The sequence below is a fragment of the Sphaerodactylus townsendi genome, linkage group LG04 (genome assembly GCF_021028975.2).
Source record: "Sphaerodactylus townsendi isolate TG3544 linkage group LG04, MPM_Stown_v2.3, whole genome shotgun sequence".
Classification (NCBI taxonomy): domain Eukaryota; kingdom Metazoa; phylum Chordata; class Lepidosauria; order Squamata; family Sphaerodactylidae; genus Sphaerodactylus; species Sphaerodactylus townsendi.
Window position 1 is genome coordinate 29,543,396 of NC_059428.1, and position 19,561 is coordinate 29,562,956.

Consider the following 19,561-nt stretch of genomic DNA (forward strand, 5'->3'; position numbering starts at 1 on the left):
GTAGTGTCATTTCAGCCACTATGTTGCCAGTTAAGTTCAGGAATTGTGTATCTTCCACAGCTCAGAATACAGACTGGACAGGCACAGAATTTGGGACTGAATGGAGCATTCCGTTACCTTCAAATCATAGCTTTTGTTTTTGGTTTTCTAGTCATTAAGGTGTTGAATATAGACTTGAAAACATGTGAGTAATCACTGGTGAAAACTGGTGAACTCTCCCAAGCTAGATGGGAGTTTGTGAAGGGTTTCCAGTGCACTAGAGGCAGGGACTCAGACTCTAACTAAACAAATCTGGGAAACAAATCTGGTTCCCAGATAAAAGTCCACCGTTCATGTGGAGTGGGGAATCAAACCCAGTTCTCCAGATTAAGAGTCCACCTGCTCTTAATCACTACAACCTGCTGAGAAAAGGAATGGGGGATGGATGAGAGTTGGTGCAATCTCACTAGTTTAGGCTTTGTTGGAACTCAGACTTTCAGGGAGTTCATAACATCTGGAGTGCAAAAGGTTCGCCACCACGGCCCTAGTCCAACACTCTAACTGGTACACCACACTGGGTCTTGTATGGCTTGTATATATGGAAAGGATGCATACAGGGATATCACTGGATAGGGACATTATGACCTCAGTAATCCCATCCTTCAAAACCTAATCCTGCTCCTATCAAAAGTCAGGGTCCCCATTGTTTTTGAATTCATGGGCACGTTTGGAAGTCTGACGCAGCATGGTAGGTGCACCCACACCAAAGGGCTACTGCACGAGATAAAGCCAACCACAGAATGGCGGCCGCAGCTTACCTTCAGTCACACGGTTTCCCCAGTTCCCCTGAAGAAAACAATTTCAGAAGTTTCAGCTGACATTGAAAACATCGCACATAAAAACTTAGCCCCAGCACAACAAAGCCGAAGCTTCCTTGACAGATTTAATTAATTTACTGACAAGGCCCGACAAACCAACTGCATGTTGGGAAACTTAATAAAAACTGGATTACGTAACATCTGCTCTAAGGAGAGTCACACTGATGCCTTTTGTTCTGGAGGCAACCTCTGGCCTTTGAATTCCTCTGGGAGGGACTGGGGTTATGTCGACGACGGCTGAAGGTGTAAAGAGAAACGGCCTGACCTCTCCCCTCAAGACATCACTTTGAAGATACTTCATAAGCACATTCTTTTCTCCACTGGCAAAATGTATTTTTCTAGTTCAAAAAAGGTCGATACAAGAAGACTTTGTGCATTTTCCTGGCATATTGAATATACACCATTTATTGTCACACATTCACCAGTTTGCCATCAGTTGTTTTTAATTTATTTTGAAAAGTATACCCTATTTTTCTCCTCAGTGGTGACTCGAAGTGGCTTCCAACATTGTTCTCGTATCCTCTGTTTTAACCTCACAACTTCCAGTGAGAGACAAATAAGGATGTGAGGACGTGACTGACTAATGCTCATGGTTTGCATAGCGGAGTGGGGACTTAATCTCTTGAATCCTAGTCCAACATTCTAACCCCCTAGTCCTACTGTATTGTTCATTGGATATCCTATGCTGCATGAGTATATTCCTTTTGTTCTTTTATCTGCCTTGAGTCTCAGCAGGAAAGGCAGGCTATACAGCAAACAAACATGCATATGTTGATGTATATGCCAAGTGTCAACCAAGCCATAGTCACAGATGTTTCTATTAACACCAGTGGTGAAAAGTACTGCCAAGACACAGCTAACTTATAGAGACCCAATGGGGTCTTCAAAAGATAAACAGAGGTGGTTTGCCACTGACTCTGTCTCTACATAGCAACCCTGGACTTCCTTGATGGTCTCCGCATTCAAGTACTAACCAGAGCTGACTCTGCTTAGCTTCTAAGGACCTTTCTGTGACTTACTCTGGGTTTCTCCCCGCTGGGCTTACCTCTCCTCATGCAGCTGGTCCCCCGGCATCTCCCCTTACCTATTAGGCAGTGACAGCGCAGCTGCCCCGACTCTGCCGCTGTCACGTCCCCTCAGCGCACGGCATCCCTGGCGCTCTTGTAAACAGCGCCTTTTGATGACCCCGCACAAAGCACGGGGTCGTGGGGATGCCCGGGCGTGCACCAGGATGTCACGCGCTGAGAGCAGCGTACGGCATAGGGGGGATCATGGAGAGTGGGGCAACGCCCTAAGATTGGTCTAGCTGGGGTTATCTAAGTCAGAGCAGTATTAGAATCAACAGATGTAAAATCATTAATATCTTGCTTTTGAGGGGAGGGGGAATGAAACAATAAACCCTTAGGCAGACATTATGGACTGAATCACAGCACGAGAAACTATAAAATACAAGCACTACTTCAAGGGAATGGAAGGGCGTGACTCAACACACCTGTGGCTTCTTTTTTTAACTGGAGTTTTTTTGTTTTATTTTTGGTGGTTTTTTAAAAACATTTTTCTTCAGCTCATCCAAAAGTACCAGTCAACAAGGCTGAAGGTGCAGAGAACACATTAATCTAAAAGTACCTTTGAATCCCACAGTCTCTCTTTCCCCCGGCTCTGTCAGTAAACTACAGACACGGAAAGTTAAACTGGGAAAGGTATAATTAGCATTCTCTGTCTATAATCAGTCTCTCTGGAGGTGCAATTGGTTTATACCTTGGCATGTAAATTACAGCTCAAGCTGTGTAAACTGGTCACATCAAAGATCCTGTCTAAAAGAACATCAAGAGAGACTCCCTCAAAATTAGTACTAAAATTAGATATTTCAAGTCTTCTCCTTTTTTTTTTAAAGGGAGGGCCTGATCCTCTGATCAGTTGCACCGCCAAATGTAGCACCGAGTAAACGTGCATGATTCAAGTGACCTTTCAGACCAAATATAGCCCAGAAGCCAAGTATGGCAACCCACCAGGAGCTTGAAAAGTATTCTCGGATATTCTCTGCCTCCCTGGGATACAAAACAGGGGCAACTGTCATGACCCTGATGATCCTGCTGTAATGTTCCTCATCTACGGGGGTCGGGGGAGGGTTGGAGTCTGTGTAGTCCTGTTGCTCCTGCTGGGAGATTGGGAACTGTCCTTGGTATCAGTGTTTGTGCGTGTGTGCCTGCTCTTTTTGTGCCAGCTCTTTCACACTCTTCTTCCATATCTCTCCCTGGGCTTCTGTGTGGGAACCTGCATTCCATTTGCTTGCTATCTGTCTCTTTGCCCTGAGAACCCAGCTTTGCCATTACATAAACATCCAATTATATTATACTGTCTGCTTAAGCTGTTTCCACCTGGTGCTGGGAAAAGGGGGGCATACGTGTATGTATATCAACGAACAGCTTATAATTTCAAATCTGTCTATGGTTTCCTACCTGCCAACATCCTGCTATAGTTCTGAAATAAAGAAATTGTGTTCCAATTCTGAATTCTTCAATCGAGACTATAGTCAAAAGGCACAACAGCAGCTGAGTTTCACTGAACTGTATTGTGCTATTACTGGTCTTCTGTTATGGTTGCCAACCTCCGTGTAAGGCCTGGAGATCTCCCAAAATTACAACTGATCTCCAAATGACATCAGATCCCCTGGAGAAAATGGCTGCTTTGGAAGATGGATTTTATGGCATCATACCACTCTGAGGTTCCTCTCCAGGCTCCACCCCCAAATTTCCAGAAATTTCCCAGCCCAGAGTTGGCAACCCTACAAGTCATTGGCAACCCAGTTTACAAACTGAACACATCACTTCAAACTTGCATGTATAACCTGAACCATTTATTTATTCAATTAATAATTTAATCCGACATATAGGCGGCCCTTCCTCTTGTGGGCTCATATACTCCATCTTCCCTAATCTTTATTGGGCTCCATGAGAAATCAAAATACAATTTTTTGTCAATGCAGTACTAGATACTTCCTCAATGCATTTATACCCAAAAGGAAACAGCCAATCTTATCTTTGAGGCAGGACGCCGTGTCAGTTCTGCAGATTAGATGGCAGTTAGCAGCTGACTGGGGCTGGGGCCCTGAATAGGCCTTAGGCCCAGTGGTGGGATCCAAAAATTTTAATAACAGGTTCCAATGGTGGTGGGATTCAAACAGTGGCGCCGCGGCACACACGCACCTCCAGTTCCTACTGGGCAAGGAGGTTGCTTTAGTAACCCCTTCTCGGCACTCAGAAAAAAATAGTAACTACTTCTAGAGAAGCCGTGCAACTCTTCCGACGGATGAATCATGACCCTAGGAGGGTTTACTCAGAAGCAAGCCTCATTGGCAGCAACCGAGCTTACTCCCAGGTAAAGAATCACACTTTAGTACTTTGCATGAAAATCAGTGGGGTTTAACAGCACTTAACAGGGTGACCCACACTGCTTCCCCAAAACTAGGTCTTAGGTTTAATGCTAATAATCGAGCCCAGTGGCCCAGGCCAGCCTAAATGTGTAAGGGGGTGGGGGCGATTCTGTTTTCACGTGCCCACCAAGAGGCTGTTTTCAGGCTGAAGGGAACAGGCTGCTTCTCCAGCCTGCTCTAAGGTAAGGGGGGGGGGGCAGGGGGCAACGGTGTGTGTGTGTGTGCGTAAAACACAGAGTGCACACCCAGCTATGCCTCTGTCCAAGGTGCAACTTAGCTTGTTTGGTATGGAATACACCAAGGCAGATTATCAAAATGCATGGGATTGTTCCAGAAATAAGAAGGGCGTAGTGAAATATACATGCTGAAGAAGTGGTTAGTGATTCCACGAAAATGAGTATATATCTGGGAACTTGTTCTGATTGGATCTTTTTAACACTGTGCACTTTGGTCTGTTGTACACTCCCAACTTTGAGACTCTTTGGCTGGATTTTGGGAAGGGCTTGTTACTGACTTTGCTGCTTTTTAGTTCACTTGGAATATGAGTGGAGGGGAAGAGCAGGCATAGCCTGGGGAGGCTGCAAACCCACTGCATGCACTCAGGAGAGAGTGACCCACCAGCAACCGGCACTCCCTCTTCCCTAGCTCCTATCCAGCCCAGCTTCAGATTCCCAGCCTGCTTTTTCCTGTGTGTGCAGGGGCAAAATCGGCAGTCCTTGCTCCTGTGTGTGGCTGAACACTCCCCTCCCCCAGTTGCACAAAGGGCAACTGCCCTGGCTTGCCCCATGCTCATTATGCCCCTGTGAAGCATGGATCCGAGCGACCACATCAGGTACCCACAAACAGGGAGTCAATTTTCCAACTAAAGTTGGAAAAAAAGCATTATGTTGTCTTGGTCACCTAACAGCTTCTCCAACAGGAGATCAAGATCCAACAAATATTTTATGCTCTTTAAAACGTACTTTTGTGTAAGTTGAATTCCATCAATGACAGACTTCTGTAGGTTCAAACTGGTACAGGTTGGAATGTGGGTACAGATCAACAAAAATTACACTCTTGATTTTAATACATGATTTTTTGCAAAACGTGATGCCTGGATTCACCCTTGAGTACTTCTGGGGCTTCTCCATTGTTATTGTACCGGTACCCTATTTTATTAAAAACTAGCGGGGTCCAGACACGCGTTGCTGTGGCAATTGTCCTTCTCATCACAGTCCGCAACCCACACAGATGTCCATGCAGGTCCAATGATCTGCAGCATAGCCTTTTGGGGTGGTCAAATGGAATCCTTCTTTCCCTTTTCAATTCACATTGTTATATGGTTCTGTCTTGTTTTTTTTAGTATAAGGTAACCCTTTCCATTCCACAATGGAACTGTCCAGAGTGCGAATCCCGGTGTCCATGAGGCTGGTTAACACGCACAGTCCTGGCTTGGGGAAGGCAGAACTGGGGCAAGGAGGCTATCCCAGTCAGGCAGCAGAGGCAGGGTGGTGAGGCACTCAGATTGAGGCCAGCTCCCTGGATTCTTAAACGGCCATGTGCAAAAGAAGCGGAGCCAGTACTGTTGGTTTGCCCCCACCCTGCGGATTTTCTTAGAAGAAAAAGGCAAACTCCAGCTCGCTTTTAGTAAAAGAGAGCTGTGGTGAATATGGGTGAGGAAGTGGGTAAGTGGTGGTTGGATGTGAGGGAGGGCAGAGTGAGGTGTGTGAGGATGAGCTGGATGTGGATGAAAGTATGTGTGTTATGCGGTAGCAGTGGGTGAGGCACAGAGAGTGAAAGTTACCTGCGTGTGAGGGGGGGAACCCCACTTGGTGTCTCACACGGCAAAGTGTGTATGTGTTTCACTTCCAGTTGTATTACCTAATTACCTATTTACTGTTTTCAATGCTCATCTCTGCCCATCTGCGTGAACATTCTAAGCCCTCAGGCCAGACAGACAGGCTGCACGAACATTCTAAGGGTGACAGTTAAACACAAACAGCTTCATGGCCTGGTGCGCCAGGAAAAAGATGTTTTACCTGGCTCAGGTATGGACTTTCAGCGATTTGAAGGTCCGATTACTTGCCCACAACAGGGAGGAACGTCATGTGAAAATTTGGGGGCGATCCATCCAGCCATTTCGGCGTTAGGGAGTGACTAACAAAGTCACTGTTAGCTTTATATATATAGAGATATAAATCTGTAACTTTGTCTGATGTTAAACCTCTACTTCAGCTACAAATTCCTGGCTTCTTCTGTATCCAAGTTGCAGTCCGTGACATCCCCACCCCCCACCCCCATTTCTCCTTGTAAAAGGATTTCATGTTGCAGTGCAAGGAAGCACTTCTGCCCAGGATTTTAGGAAATCCACTGCCAATTACAATAGACTAAGGTGAGCTAGACAGACCAATAGTCTAGGGGAGGGTTGACCATTTAACTAGGAAATTTTCTGGTAGGTTGTTGCTCTGGAGAACTGACAGAAACTGATAAAAAAACCAGCAAATACTTCCTGTGGTTTGGCTTGACCCTGGTCAGCACATAGAAGGCGGGGAAATGGGCAAGCCTATACCCATTGTCATGGCTACTGGCTTGGTCTAAGGGAGAGGCAGCTGGAAGTGGCCACCTCACCTAGTTCACACTTACCTGTACATTGTGGCATGCACACTCTATGTGACTTGAACCCCTAGGAGAGCTCCTGTCAGGAGTCTTGGGTTGGGTGAGCCCAACATGTGGAAGTGGATTTCTTCTTACTGCGTGCCATAAGAATGAAAGGGAAGAGAACTGCTACAAGTTTTAGGAGTTTTGTTAGTGTTGGCAAAAGAAATAAAAGAATAACCCTCGCTAGAAGATAGATTTAATCCTCTCGTTTCAATTAAGCAAGAGTAAACAATGGTGCAGTTAGTAATTTTTAATTAAAAGGGCTTTGCAGGGACTTCAAGGAGGGGGGAATGTTGGTTCAAATAGCCTCACAAACCTGGCTCACTATGATCCCAGAATTACATGAATAATTTGCATTCAGCACACTGTAGGAACATTACTGGGAGTGTAGTTTATGACAACCAGCTCCGATTGAGAGGGAGAGGTTTTGCAGATCTCATTCATAACATCCTTTCCTTTCCCCTCATATTCCAACACTGCAGCTAAAATTGTTTTATATCAGGACTTTGTCTGGTATAGTTCCAGCTGCGGTAGCACAGAGTCCTTCCTACTAAGAGGGAGAAGGATAATGTTTTAATAGCAGTTTCAGAACAGAACATGTGCAGCTGATGGAACGGTTAAAAACAACAGACATTTTACTGTACCTAGTAAAAGTCTAGTCTTTCTCAAACTAGGATTCCTGGTGCTTCGAGGCTGGCAGAAATATATACAGGTGCTTGGCTGATTTATGCCATTTCTAACAGACTATTTGCAGAATACATAAAGCTAAGCAGCTGTTTAAATCTTTGCCAGATCTTGGCCATTGTTCCCAACAGCTTTGCAGCTGGATCAACTAATGGCAACTGAAGGAAATTTTAAAGTGGAAAAAAGTCCCAGTTGAGAAAAATGTTATCAAGCCTGTTAACATTTTCACAGAAAAAGACATTTTTTTCAACAGCTGGGTTCTTATACCAAAGATCACTCCCCTCCCCCATTATATAGTCCTTAAACCTCTAATCACATGTATGAAGACAGAAGTCTCCACCCTTTCTGACGCTGTGGGCACCTTTGGAACTTTGGTACAGGGTGGTGGGCACAAAATGGCTGCCATGGGAGGTGGAGCCAACCACAAAAACCCCACTGCCCCTGTTCCCTTTTTTAAAACAATGGTTGGGCACCCTGTTGGAGATGTAAACTGTATTCACCAATTCTGTGATAGGTTGTTTTTCACTGTTGGAAAAGCCAAGGCACTAGTCTCCCTCCTTCTTCCGAAATGTTCATTCCTCAGTTCATTCCTGAACAATCTTGTGAGGTAGAGTAAGTTGAGTCAGGGTGACTGAACCCAGGTCATCCAGTGAAATTCATGGCATTTTGAATCAGGGCATCCTTAGAGCTAGTTCTTACAACACATTAGGCCAAGATGCATGGATTTAGCATATTTTTTATCCCTCCCTTCTTCCAAGGAGCACAGGGGAGCATACATAGATTTCTCCTTTTCCATTCTACCTTCACAACAACCAGTCTACTGTCACCCAGCAAGCTATATAGCACAGCGGGGATCTGAAACGGGGGTCGTTCTGATTTTAGTCTGGCACTCTAGTCCCTACAAAACACGAGCTCTCTACAACCTTACCATCTGTGATGTTCAAAGAGAAGGTCACAGGTTCAGTCTGCAGCATCTCAATGGTAAAAGGGTCAGGTAGTAAGTTATGTGAAAGGTCTGCATATGAGATGCTGAAGAAACACTGCCAATCAGAACAGACAATACCAACCTTGAGGAATCAATGGCCCAACTCAGCAAAAAAACAAACAAACCAGCTTAATGCCTTTATGTGTTCAAAAACTAATCTAACAAGTTGCATCAAAACATTTTGAAAAGCACGGAAAAAAGGAACAAATGCCGGTTGGAGAGCTTCAAAATTATTCCTTCAGCAACTGAGTAACCACAATTATTTTCCGTATTATTTCACACCTTCCGTATCATATAAGCAGCCTCCCTTTGAGCTGTTTGCCTTAAACTTCCTCAAAGGCCGTAATAAGCTTGGATATAAACACCTAGTTTGCAATAAACACCTTTTACCACTGCCTACTATCAATTATTCTGATATTATGCATTTTATAGGAGCTTTTAAGTAGGTTGTAAAAGCTGTTAGTACACCGTGAGGCTCTCATCAAAAGTGTGACAACAGTTTTCCTTCTGGAACTCACACATGGATTGTGTGTGTGTTAATTGCCATCAGCTGGCTTCCAACTTACAAAGACCTATGAATTAGTGATCTCCAAAAATTTCTTGTCATTAACAGGCTTGCAAACTGAGGGCTGTGACTTCCTTGATTGAGTCAGTCCGTCTCATGTTGGGACTTTTCCTTTTCCTTTTGCCACTGCCTACTCAGAACTCTCTCAGCTCCACCTACCTCACAAGGTGTCCGCTGTAGGGAGAGGAAGAGAAAGGAGTTTGTAGGCTGCCTTGAGTCTCCTTACAGGAGAGAAAGGTGGGATATAGATCCAAACTTTTCAAAACTCTTCTTCCTGCTGCCTTCAACTTTACCTAGCATTATCGCCTTTTCCAGGGAATCTTGTCTTTTCATGACGTGGGTGAAGTAGGACAACCTCATTTCAGTCCTTCCAGCTTCTAGGGACAGCTCAAGCTTGATTTGATCTAGAACCCACTTATTTGTCTTTTTGATGGTCTGTGATACCCACACCATCCAACACCACATTCCAAAAGAATCAATTTTCTTTCTGTTAGCTGTTTCCATTGTTCCAGCTTTCACACCCGTACATAGTGATGGGGGTTATACACAGACTAGCAGTAGTCCATTTTGCGCACAAATAAAATGGGCTCTAGATAGGGAGGAGCAGGGGAATGGGAGGCTGGTGCTGGTGGGGCAGTGGATGGCAAGCTGCCGCTGCCCCAGCAGACCCCAGTGTGGTGTTGGGGGAGGAGCAGAACGGGAGGGGCAGAGAGAGGCTGGCTTGATGAATGGGAGGCTGGTGCAAGGGGCTGGCAGGGTAGCAGGCAGCAAGCCACCACTGCCGAGGCAGGATCCAGAGTGGTGTTTGGAGCAGGGGAATGGGAGGCTGGTGCCAGGGACGGTGGGGCAACAGACAGCAAGCCGCCACTGCCCTGATAGGCCCAGCTTGGTGCGCGGTAGGGTGGCAGGGGAATGGCAGTAGGCCAATTTCCATGCAGGGCTCAGTTCTACACAGAGCTGAGTCCTGCACGGCAACTGGCTAGGCAGGCAATTATATTGTAAGATACAAAAAAGGCGTTTGATCTCTGTCCATGATCCAGCCGTTGCAGACCTGTTAATTTCAGCATGAGGGCAAATCCCCAACTATTGCATAAAACCAAGCAGAAACACTTGTAGTGAGCTCAGAGAAGTGTGCATACTGTTTTCATCCACGCAGCTTCCTTAGTCTGATTCATGGTTTATATATATTTGTGTGTTATTGGAATGCTGCTACTTTTTAGACCTTTTTTCTGGCATGATTATTGCCTATTTGTTTTATAATTGTCAGTTCTACTAGTTTGCTAGCCTTATTCTAAAACTCCTTTTGGCCTGTTGGGCCAATTATGTGAACAAAAATTAATATAGCGTTTAAACGAAGCCTACGGAGAAAGTTGCACACTGTGACTTTCACACGCAGCTATTTGCCTGAGGTGATTGAGCAAGAACACGTCTAGGACCACCAGACGGCTGCCTGAGGCAATGACTATATTAGGAATCACGGCCAACCTGTGCAGCCGTCTGAACAGCTGGAACCATTTTTAAAAGCAGACATGAGGCAGAACCATTCCTGCCAAATAAAGAGGCGTCTTGTGCTGAGGCCTTATTCTTGTGACATCTTGATGCTCAGGAAAGCTTCTGCTTCAGTTGATCCATCAGCTTAAGGCACCACAAGATGCCTCCTTTGATTTTATGACAGCAGATTACAGTGGCCAGTATGGCGTCATAGTTACAGTGTCAGACTAGGATCTGAGAGACTCGTTCCCCACTCTTGTTTTGGAACCTTTTTTGGGGGCCAGTCACACACTCTTGGCCAAATCTACCTCACACGGTTATTGTTAAGATAAACAGAGCAGAGGAGAACAACGTAAAAGCTGCTCTAGGTAAATCCTGGGGGAAATGGTGAGGTGCCTGTCTGTTCCTTAGAGAGCGACCATAGTTTCTTGTAATCACAATTTTTGAAAAGTTGCAGGTATAAGAGCCCCTCAGAGAAATGACAATTTACACACTACAAATACATTTTCATAGCTTGCCACAAAAGTAGTGATAGAGCATCTTCAACTATATAAGAATCTCGAATGATAAATGCACATATTGGTGCCTATACACATTAGTATCTTCCAGGTTTACAAGGCATTTAAACTATAAGTAACCATGAATAAGTCAGATGTTGCCTACACAAAGTGATAAAATTCCGTCCGATTTGGTTGTTCCCAGTTTTTTCAACAGCAGGGGAAAGCCCCAGGAAATATTCTATTGCACAGCCCAGTTGCCTTTATTGTACTTATTCTTTATTGGTATCTTAATTCAAAGCAATTAAGAGCAGAGTGACTTTTACTGTTCATAAAAATGCTCCGCCGACAAGATGATAAAATCTGAGTTTTCCATGCTGAGGCTACAGAGAAGGCTACAGAGAATGTTACCATTAAATTATATCTTATTTATAGGAGTTAGAACTGGTACTATGGTCAAAGCAGACCCGTTTAATCTCTACAAAGAAATTTAATTAAACTTACAAGGAAAATAGCTTAAGGGTGGCATGATCACAATTGAAAAACAAGCACCCAAAGCACATAGTTCAATTTGACCTGGGGTAAGTCAGTTTAAGGCAAGCTGTGAAAACATGTTTGTAGAGGGTAGAAAAACCTCTTCTAGGAAAACTTACAAAGTCTTCAGTTAGAAACTTGGGAGTCAGAGCTGTGAAATTCCAGGGAAGGAAGGAATGAGTCTTCCTGGCACACAAAGATCTCAGCCACTGTAAACCTTCTGGGATACAGCTGTCCAACCCACAAGAAAACAACGCATGAAAGTACAACTCCCAGTTTCTCTCAACACAATCTTTTGAGATACTTTTTGCCTCATTAGTCATTCTCATGCTAATTTTCTTTTTAAGGCCTAGTCCACCTAGGGTTATATCTAGAGAGAGCAATTACCTGCTCACTAGGTGGGTTAGGTGCTGGTGGGTTAGGTACTGTAGTGGTTAGAGTATCAGAATAGGGTCAGAGAGATCCAGGTTCCAATTCCCACTTTGCCGGGGAAGCTTGCTGAGTGACCATTGGCCATCACCCTCTGTGTCTAATCCACCTCAGTCTTCTTGTGAGGATAAAACAGAAGAGAAGGGAATGATGTAAGCCGTTTTGGAGTGGTTCTGGAGGACTCTTGTAAGCAGGAAAGACTGGGGAGAGCCGCCAATATAGGTGGAGTAATCTGATCCTAATTTAAAGCTGCTGTTATAGGCCCAGGAGCAGATCAAGATATTTATTCCTAGCCTGTTGGATACCTTGATCCATAGACAACTTCACTCTCCTTAACTGTCCATAGTGAATATATTTTAAAACTGGACCATGACTTCTCTGGATTAAAATACATTTTCCCTTCAAAACAAACTGTTTATTGTACACAAGTGTAACGAACTTGCCCCACCCTGAAGGGCTGGTGTACAGCAGGCCAAAGGGAGAAGGCCTTAGCAACAGCCAGAAAAAGAAAAAAAGGCTCCACAAAGGGAGGGAGCAGAGCCCTGATTGGCTGGAAAAAAGGTCCAGTAGCGTTTGGCAAGAGCTAGGGGGGGGGCCAGTGTGGGCTTACAGCACTGAGAGGAGGAGTTGAGTTCTGATTACGAGGAGTCCAGTCAGGAGAAACCAGAGCAAGGGAGTCTGGCAGAGGAGTCTGTCAGCTCTGGAAGAAAAAAATTCTGTCTCCAGCAGTGTTGGCCTGACAAGAAGTCCAGTCCTATCTAAGCGGTGTATGCTTGACAGAGAGAGCCTGACTGGGTGCAGATTGAAGTGCCCAGCCTGGGAGCTTGGCAGTTTAAAGAAGCTACTTAGACCACCTCCTAGTCACAGACAGGAGAACGTTCCAGAACGTGAAACATGAACAGTGGGAGGAACTGAGTGTGCAGAATCTCCTGGGCTTGGACTACAGCCAGTGTTTAAGGTGTGATCAGTAGGTATTGGAGACAGTAGAATAGTGTCCTGCGTCGCATTAAGAGAATTTATTAGTTCAAAGCTAAATCTTCCCTTAAAGACACCAGCGTGTGTCGGTGTGCATATGAATCTAGGAAACCAACAAGCGTTAAACCTCTCAGTTTACACGAAGCGCTTTGTGAAAGCCAGCAAATAAACGTTTCAGTTTGTTCATTATAAAAACCTCTCCAGTCTTTAGTATTTGTCTGTCAGTGTCTGTGTGTTCCCCAAACAAAAAGGGAGAGTGGTGGCGTTTAAATCCAGTTTGAGTGGGATATAGAGGAAAAATATATTTTGGTGGCAGCGCAGTATAATACTAAGCGCCCTTTACGTTACATTGGCGGCAAGCGGCGGGATCCGAGTAATATCTAGATCCGATGCAAGCAACATGAGACCCACTTTGTCGTTTTCTGATTTTGTGAAGGTAAAACTGTGAAATTTCTCCTCTAAATGGCACCACCTAAGACACAAAAGACAGCTGGTGAGGGAAAAGCCCAGAGAGGTGATATTGAAACACCTAAAGAAGATGCCTGGGATTGGGAGAGCATAGAAACTAAAACTGGCCCGAGTATAGATGCTGGGATTGAGAGAAAGCTAAAATGAAAGCTACGGGTTGAAAAACAGGTAGGCTAGAGTGAAGCTGGGGAAGTAAGAATGCTTTAAAGGTAGAAATTGATAGTTAAACTCACGGGCTGAAAGGGCCAGAAAAGAAAGAGAGTTTAAAATGGCGAAAAGGAAATCATTAAGAGACAGAGCATGGGCCCATGAGAAGGACATGTTTGATTTGAGGAGTGAGAAGTGGCTCAGAGCAGAGCTGCCCATCCCCACACTGTTGTGAATTTCCCTCAGCAGATGAGAAAATGGAAACAGTTTCCAGGGTTGCCCGGTACCAGATGAACTGGAGGAAATCGCTTGCAAATGCTGATGGGAAACCCTCAGAATGGCACCCAGAAGATGCAGTTGGAAGTGACAGCGCCAACCCCTGCAAGGTGTGTGCCTTGCCAGCGTTAAGAAGTCCAGAGGCAGAAACTCCTTAAGCCTGACTTTTGTGAACCAGGCTGAGTCTGCAGCAGTTCAGAGTTGCAGATGGATGGTGTTCATGCTGGCCTGGTGCCGAAGAGACCAGAGCAGGGTGGGGTTCCTGCAGAAGAAGCGGAGAGAGAGACAGCTGAGCTTGCTGACCCCAAAAGCTATCAAGATGGTTCCAGTTCAGTGCCAGAGCAGTTCCAGAGGTGGAGGCGAAGTCAGTTGCCAGCAGCCTCAGCGTGCCAGCAGTGCAGCTGAGCGGCGTTCCTGGAGCAGTACGAGAGATAGCAAGGCCGGTTCCTGTGAAAAGGCGGTTGCCAACACCACTCTAGCGTGCTTAGCCCGGTGCAGCTGAACAAACGTTCCTGGGAGGCGGTACGCGGTTAAAGGCGGTCCTGTGAGGGAAAAGAGGCCGAGAAAGACTGCCAATGTCTGCCTAACCAACTTTCTTGGCGGCTTAGGAGGTTCCGGTTCACAAACGGATCAGAATGCAGCAAGAGCTGGGACATTGTTGTACAGGACTTGGCCCAGGACAGTGCAGGTCTGGCAGAAACATCAAAATGAACTGAAAGCAGCAGCAGCCATGAGCCTCGGCAGCTGGCAGCCTTGATAGGGAACTGTTGTGAAAGCCAACATTGCAGCTGCCCAGCAGGAGCCGAGCTGAAGTTTTGAATACCAGACTCAGAATTTGAGGGACGAGGGGAGAGTCAATCTGGTATAAAATGAAAGGTCTGATATGCATTATTTGATAAGTGTATTGTTCTGGTGGAGGGCACTGTAAGAGCGTGCTTTATGATGAAATGACAAAGCCTTACCACAAAAGAGGCAAAAGTGGTAAAAGGCCAGAGGTGTAAAACCTCCAAGCTTTTGATTTGGCAGAAAGGGTAAGTTTAGAAGGAATTACCTTGCCCTGTGTGGTGTGCCGTCAATTCACACCGCTCAAAGGCAGCAACGCTTGCCATGGTGGGCATGAATGTCCAGCTAGAGTTTGGACCAAGCCGCCATGAGGAAGCCTTACTGGAGGAAAAGGGAAAAGGAGGTACCCCTGTGCTTAGAGCACCTCACCAGTAAAGACATCTGAATAGAAACAACAGGTAACAGAGAGAATGTATGTAAATGAAATTACTGAGTTTAAAAATGCTTGTTGAAATGATATAATCATTATTGCTTTCGGAAATGTTATTTGGAGAATTATAATATAGGATTTATAATTGGTAAGTTTAACCTGTTAAGAATGTTTATGGTAGAAGTGGAACTTTTAAGGTAAAAACTGAATGCATGTGAAAATGTGAAATTTTATGAAAGTCCTCGTTTAGCTTTTGAGTTAGCGTGGTGTAAGCATTTATTTACACACATTGCTGCTTGAGGCCTTGTAGCCTCGTAAGTCATAATGTTTTAGGGAAAGGGGACATATGTAAAGCGAGACACTTGCCCCACCCCACTTGGAAGGGGCTGGTGTACAGCAGGCCAAAGGGAGAAGAGCATAGCAACAGCCAGAAAAAAGAAAAAAAGGAATACACAAAGAGAGAGAACCGACCTGATTGGCTAGAAACGAAAAGATTCAGTAGCGTTTGGCAAAGAGCTAGGGGGGGAAGAGCCAGTGGGCTTTACAGCACTGAGAGGAAGAGTTAGAGTTCCCTGATCGAGTCGGTCAGGAGAGCAGAGCAAGAGTCTGGCAGAGAGGAGTCTGTCAGCTCTTGAAGAAGAAAAAAGGATTCTGTCTCAGCAGTGTTGGCTGACAGAAGTCCAGTCCCTGTCCTAGCCCGGTGTATGCTTGACGAGAGAGGAGGCCCTGACTGGAGTGCAGATTGAAGTGCCCTCTCAGGAGCTTGGCCGGTTTAAAACTGCACTTCCCAGAACCATATCCTAGTCTGCTCTTGCCCTGTGTGTATCACCAGAATCACCAGTCTGGGAGAAGCCCAGTCCAGAGGCAGTGAAGCCATCAATGGAACTGAGTAGGGAGAGAGGGAGGCCAAGTGTGCCAGAATCTCCTGGGCTTGGACTGTGTGTTTTGGAGTGTGATCAGTGGGTATTGGAGCAGTGGCGAGGAATAGGTGTCTGCGTCGTAAGGAAGAATTTATTAGTTCAAAGCTAAATCTTCCCGCTTAAAGAGACCAGCGACAATGTGTTCGTGTGTGCATATGAATCTGAAAACCAACAAAGCGTTAAACCTCTCCAGTTTACCTTGAGAAGCCTTTGTGAAAGTTTTCCAGCCAAATAAAAGCGTTTCAGTTTTTGTTCATTATAAAACCTCTCCAGTCTTTATTATTTGTCTGTCAGTGTCTGTGTGTTCCCCAAACAAAAGGGAGGTGGTGGCCGTTTTAAATCAGTTTGAGTGGGCTATAAAGAAAAATATATTTTGGTGGCAGCGCAGTATAATACTAAGCGCCCTTTACGTTACAACAAGCATTTCAACAAACATTTTATAAACAGGTACCTATGATAGCAACTGCAGTTCTATGTACACGACTTATAGTATATGTAAAAAAAAAGAAAAAAGAAACAGGCTACTTTCTTCTGCATTATTCAGAATCCATAAAGAATGTTTCAAAGTCCTGATCCAAATCTGAAACAAGGGCATCCACAAAGTCCTCAACTGATGGACACTTCTGAAGCATACCTGAGGAAAAGAATGCAAAAGTTGGTCAGGACACCACAGACTTCTCTGCCCACAGGAAGTTAATTTGTGCCAAACACTTCTGGAATCAGTTTATGTGGGATCTAGTGAAGAAACACTAGGTCAGTCAGTATTTCAACATCCTGCTAAATACAAAAATAAAACATACGGCAACCCTTTCATTTTCTGAGAAAACTGAACTTCCTCATCACCATTCTTTTAAAATAACAATTTAAATTCATTAAACTGTAATGAAACACATCCCAGAAATAAATAAAACATGCCATGTTGCTCAATTCTTGTTTCAGCTTCTCCTCATCTGGACTCTGCTAACAGCTACCATGTCCACTGCCTCTGAAGAAATACAAGCAACCCTTTTGAACTTTTCATGATTTTAATTATTTGATATGCAGGGTAAACAAATATACATACCCCCATCAAGTAAGAAGAGTATGGCCACATGCCAAATTAAGCCCAGGTTACTTTAAAATAAAATAATTGGAAGTAGCTTCCAGAAAAGCATTGGACATCCCTTCAAAATGTTTATGCAAGCTTCTTCATGAATCAGACCACTGTTCCATCTAATCCAATACAACATATTTTACAGTGGCTATTTGCAGTTTCAGGAAGAGGACTTTGTCACTCCTGCTTACGATGATCATTGAAATTGGAGATTCCATGGTCTTTCAAGTTACCATTACTTATTGTGTGCTCCCGTTAACACACACGTTCATTTCAACATGAACACACCTTCAAACATAATAAGGCAAATATGCATTTTGTACTTAGGTCACCATCTTCAGAAAGCAAAGTAAGGGTGTACTCCTAGGCAAATGTGAGCCAATAAGGCTTTCTGGATGGGTGTTTGCACACACTCAGCGCCAATGTTTCTTGCATCCTCAGTCCAAACAGACTCCCAAGATCATCAAAGACATCACAACAACAGCAGCATCAACCCTGTGAAACACCAAGTCCCACCTATCTCAAATTTTTCTGAGCCAAGAGTCTTTATCAAGGCCTTTCAGGATATAAGTTAAAGTTAGACATTTGCAGGATGATTTTTGTATTTGACTTAGAAAAAGCCATCGGCCTCATCCAAATAATCTCTTCTCCTGATTCCCGTCAATCTGGTTGTCCATCTACCTCAGGGGTCGGGAACCTGCGGCTCCCGAGCAGCTTCCGGGTCCCCCGCCTCTTCACTGCGGCTCCACCCAGGCACAACACAGCTGTCCAGGAGCGGGGACTCTCCCCTCCCCGGACCTTGCAGAGACCGCGCTCTGAGAGAAAGGGAAACTGTGTACAAAACTTGAGAGCGCGGTTCCAAGCGTCAGTTCCGCTTTGCAGCTGGGGCTGCCATCCTGCTGCATGGGCACGGCTCCCCTTGTCGCCCATCACCCTGGCCAATCCAGCCAGGTCCGCATGCACCGCGCCGGCTTCTCTGTTGCCGGCCCTTTCCTACCTCCAGTCCCAGCCAGGTGGCTGGGGCCGGGCTCGATGGCCGCCCGCCACTCCCCCGCCACTGCTGACCGTGGCAGAAGGACAAGGGCTGCCGCCAGCCGCCTCCATGGCGTTCTCGCTCTCCGGAGCGCCCGCGGTTGTGGTCTGATCGGGGGTCTCTGGAGGTCCGGGGAGGGGGGAGTCCCCCGCTGGCTGGCTCTATGCTGGCTAATTACAGCGAGGAGGAGGGAAGCAGGGCAGGGCCGAGGTGGAGAGGCAGGAGCTCTATGGATTCGGCAAGCTATCCTCATTTCAAATGTCAAAAAGTATCTGTGGCTCCAAGTGCCCTCCCCTCCATAGAAAACGGGTCCAAATGGCTCCCTGGGTGCCAAAGGTTGCCGAGCCCTGATCTACCTATTTTAGTAGCAGGGGTGTATCTACAGAAAACGGCACCCAGGGTAATCACTGAAATTGAGGCTCCTGAAATTGTGTGCAGAATAATTTCACAGAAAACATTTTCAAAAAGCAAGGCTTAACCATGGGGAAAATTTTGGTAAGCTGTGCATGTAGAAAAGACCATAGCTTATTTGGTAGAAATATAAAACCCTTGGACTAGAACTCTGATAAATGCGGAGTTGAAATTGCACATTTGGCTATGCGCATGTTTTTAAAATGTGGGTCACCATATCGATTGAATTTGGACTTATGTATCACCATAGGGAAAAACTGGGAACCACTGTCACGGAGAACAGTATACAGTTTTTCAGAGATATTACTGGGATTTTTTAAAAGAACTACAGTGTATTTTTCATGGTAATAATATTTTAAGTCTTAATTTAGGGAATTCCCAACTTACTTCTGCTTTGGAAAATGATTTTCTCTTCTTTGAAGTGAATCATGTTGCTGGAGATACCAACATAAGCATAACCTTATGCAACCCTCTCGAAAGAATATTTAAGTGCAATCACTTAATATTCCTCCTCTCCTTGAACTATTTGGTTTCCATGGGAATAATAATATAATTGATGTAGTCAGAAAAAAGTGAAATCTTTCACTGCATCCTTTAATAAGCTGCCACAAGAACCAACTGGTTTCAATAGGTGTTTTGCATGTACAGTAACTGCCAAACTTAAGTTAAAAAAAAATAGGAAGGGAGACTACAGATCTTGAGGCAATTTGAAACAGTTACTAGAAGAGTTTCTTGCTAGGCTATCAGTGCATCATCGTTTTAATTAAACTATGTGCTTTGCAAGTGACAACAAGAACACTCTGAGACATTTGATGGATGATACACATTTTTTTTTAAAAAAAGAACAGAATTAAAATGCAGTCAAATATTTTCATCATCAAAGGAGGCATAGTAAGCATTCATCATCAAAGAC

The 19,561-nt window shown here is 44.9% G+C and overlaps 1 protein-coding gene across 2 annotated transcripts in view; it reads right to left on the minus strand.

The window, feature by feature from the left end:
- Positions 1-12,505: 12,505 nt before the first annotated feature.
- LOC125431845 (mitochondrial intermediate peptidase) overlaps positions 12,506-19,561 on the minus strand; it is a 75,206-nt gene continuing 68,150 nt past the window's right edge. For both annotated transcript variants that reach the window (XM_048495013.1, XM_048495014.1), the window contains exons 19-20: positions 16,533-16,745; positions 12,506-12,541 (exon numbers count right to left, since the gene is read on the minus strand). In XM_048495013.1, the coding sequence (XP_048350970.1) occupies positions 16,648-16,745 (98 nt within the window). In that variant the 3' untranslated portion in view covers positions 12,506-12,541; positions 16,533-16,647. The remainder of the gene's footprint in view (positions 12,542-16,532; positions 16,746-19,561) is intronic.